General features: G+C 49.6%; 1 protein-coding gene across 3 annotated transcripts in view; it reads right to left on the minus strand.

The window, feature by feature from the left end:
* Nucleotides 1-2,378, minus strand: part of RPS6KA2 (ribosomal protein S6 kinase, 90kDa, polypeptide 2) — a 331,396-nt gene that overhangs the window by 10,245 nt on the left and 318,773 nt on the right. For all 3 annotated transcript variants that reach the window (XM_006871180.1, XM_006871178.1, XM_006871179.1), the window contains one exon: nt 871-960. In XM_006871180.1, coding sequence (XP_006871242.1) covers nt 871-960 — 90 coding nt within the window. The remainder of the gene's footprint in view (nt 1-870; nt 961-2,378) is intronic.

Raw genomic sequence — 2,378 nt, forward strand, 5'->3', positions numbered from 1 at the left:
TAACAACAGCAGTGTGTATACACGTGTAGATGCATGTGCAGAGCTGACTCCATGGCACCTAACAACAGTGGTGTGTATACACATGTAGATGCATGTGCAGAGCTGACTCCATGGCACCTAACAACAGCGGTGTGTATACATGTGTAGATGTATGTTCAGAGCTGACTCCACAGTACCTAACAACAGCGTGTATATGCGTGTACATGCTTGGTGCTGTGTGCTGTTGAGTAGACTCTGACTACAAGACTCCACAGAACAGAGGAGAATGGCCCCATAGAACTTTCTAGACTGTTCTCTCTGGGAGCAGATTGTCAAATCTTTTCCTCATGGGGCTGCTGGGTAAGTCTGAACTGTCAACCTTGTGGTCAGCAACTGAACAAATGTTGTGCAATGAGGGCTCCTCTATACATGTGTGTGTTTGTGTCTTTATGCAGACAGTGTGGGGGATGAAACACTCTCTTTCCCCTCCCAGACCTGACGCACGCCACTCACTTGTCTGGTTCACAAATGGCTGTGTTCTAACAATGCCCCTCCTGAAAACAAACACTAACTACCCACTCAGAGGAAACCAGGAGTGAGAGAGGAATCCCACAGTCTGAGCCCATCTCTCTGACTGTTCACTGCCCCTTGCTCTGTATCAATTAGGGCAGCAGATGTCACTGTTGAGCCAAGCCTCACTTTCCTGCATGTGGTTTGGGAGGTGCTGGGGGTTCTCTCAGTGATGGCAACCAGTGGTCCATAGGTCAGGCTGACCGCTATGTGTGAGACAAAGGGTGCATGAAGGACAGCACTCGCAGCAAGCATTGGGGGAGCAGACAGGGAGCTGGCACCCAACTTGTGGAAGCTGATCTGTGTTGGCCGGCCACTTACGTCTTTGAGGGTGATGATGTTTGGGTGCTGGCCATATCTCAGGAGAATCTCGATCTCTTCCGATGGGTCCCTCTTCCTCTTGTCGATGATCTGAAACAGACACAGAGCATGAAAGAGAGAGGACCATGGCACACCTCACTCATCCAAGGACAGCTGACCCACTGAAACAGGTCAGACCCTGTCCAGTCAAGTCCAGTAAACAAGCAATATAGAGAAAGGAGGCCAGCTTTTCTTGCTGACAAGAAAACGAGTTTCCGCGTCCATCGGTCTTCCTTCTAAAACTAAACACCACTGATGCCAAGCATTTGCCTTCATTCCATCTCTCTCTCTCTGTGGATAAATTTGTTGCCCAGTATGGAGAAAAGCTGCTGAAAAACCCAGCTGATGTGGTTCTCCGTGATCTAGCATGAATGCGGATGGAGCTCCCTCCTGAGAGAGCCGGCCTGCCTCAGCCCTTCACCACACTGGTTTCCCTTAGCCTTGCACACACATTGGCCGGCTTCATCATGTTGAGAAAGAGCTGGGGTTACGTAGGCTTGCAGAAGTCTAAGGATTTCTCCTTAGTTTTATCTGACTCTCTTGCTAACATGGAGTCCTGGTGTGGCATTGTAGGATAAGCACTGGACTGCTAACCACAAGGTTGGTGGTTCAAACCCACCAGCCACTCCTTGGAAACCTTATATAGCGTCGTTATGAGTCAGAATTGACTCGATGGCACTTCACAACAATGTGGCTAACACAAACTAAAATTTAGGCACGCACCACTCGGTGTCTACGATATGTTCTGTGAAATAGAATGTGATGTGATTTGGTTGTTGTGTGAACAGCTTATGGTCGGGGGGGGCACTTCAAAAAAGTGTGTGGAAAATGGAATGAAAAGATTACGGCATTTTCCCACAAACTCTTTGTGAAACACCCTTGTATTATATACAGACAGCCCTGGAGGATGTGGTGGAACTTTTATTTTGTCTGCTGTGGGGACAGTTAAAGGGAGTAGGCACACAGGAACGATGGCACACAGGCACTATGAGCAAGCTACTGAAAACCATGGGGCAAGAGAGGTTGTTGGTTGGAGACGGACGATCAGCCAGATGCTTGACGAGGCGGCCACACAGAGTATGAGAGAGCGGATAAGGATGAAGCTCGCCTTCTGCAAGGAGACCCAGGTTCCACTGCGGCGGGGGGCGGTGGAGGGGGCTGTGCTGCTATGATGCTGGGCTCAACAGAGCTTCCCGCCTAAGATGGGTTGGGAAAAAAAGGTCATCTGCTGGTGGGCATCAGCCCACCTGGACGACGGTGCTGGACTGGGCAGTGTTCAGTCCTGTTTCAACTTGACATGGGTCTCTCATCCGTGCCTGTTTTAACACTTCCAAGATAAACTGACATCAAGATCTGTTTAGGTTTCCTCTGTGCCACGTGGGGAGCAGTCATGTCCTGGTTTAGTGAGGAAGGAACTCAGAAAGAGCCAGACTGAGTGTGTTTAATATCGGAACGCAGAGCCAACGATG

Source organism: Chrysochloris asiatica, unplaced genomic scaffold (assembly GCF_000296735.1).
Source record: "Chrysochloris asiatica unplaced genomic scaffold, ChrAsi1.0 scaffold00162, whole genome shotgun sequence".
Classification (NCBI taxonomy): Eukaryota; Metazoa; Chordata; class Mammalia; order Afrosoricida; family Chrysochloridae; genus Chrysochloris; species Chrysochloris asiatica.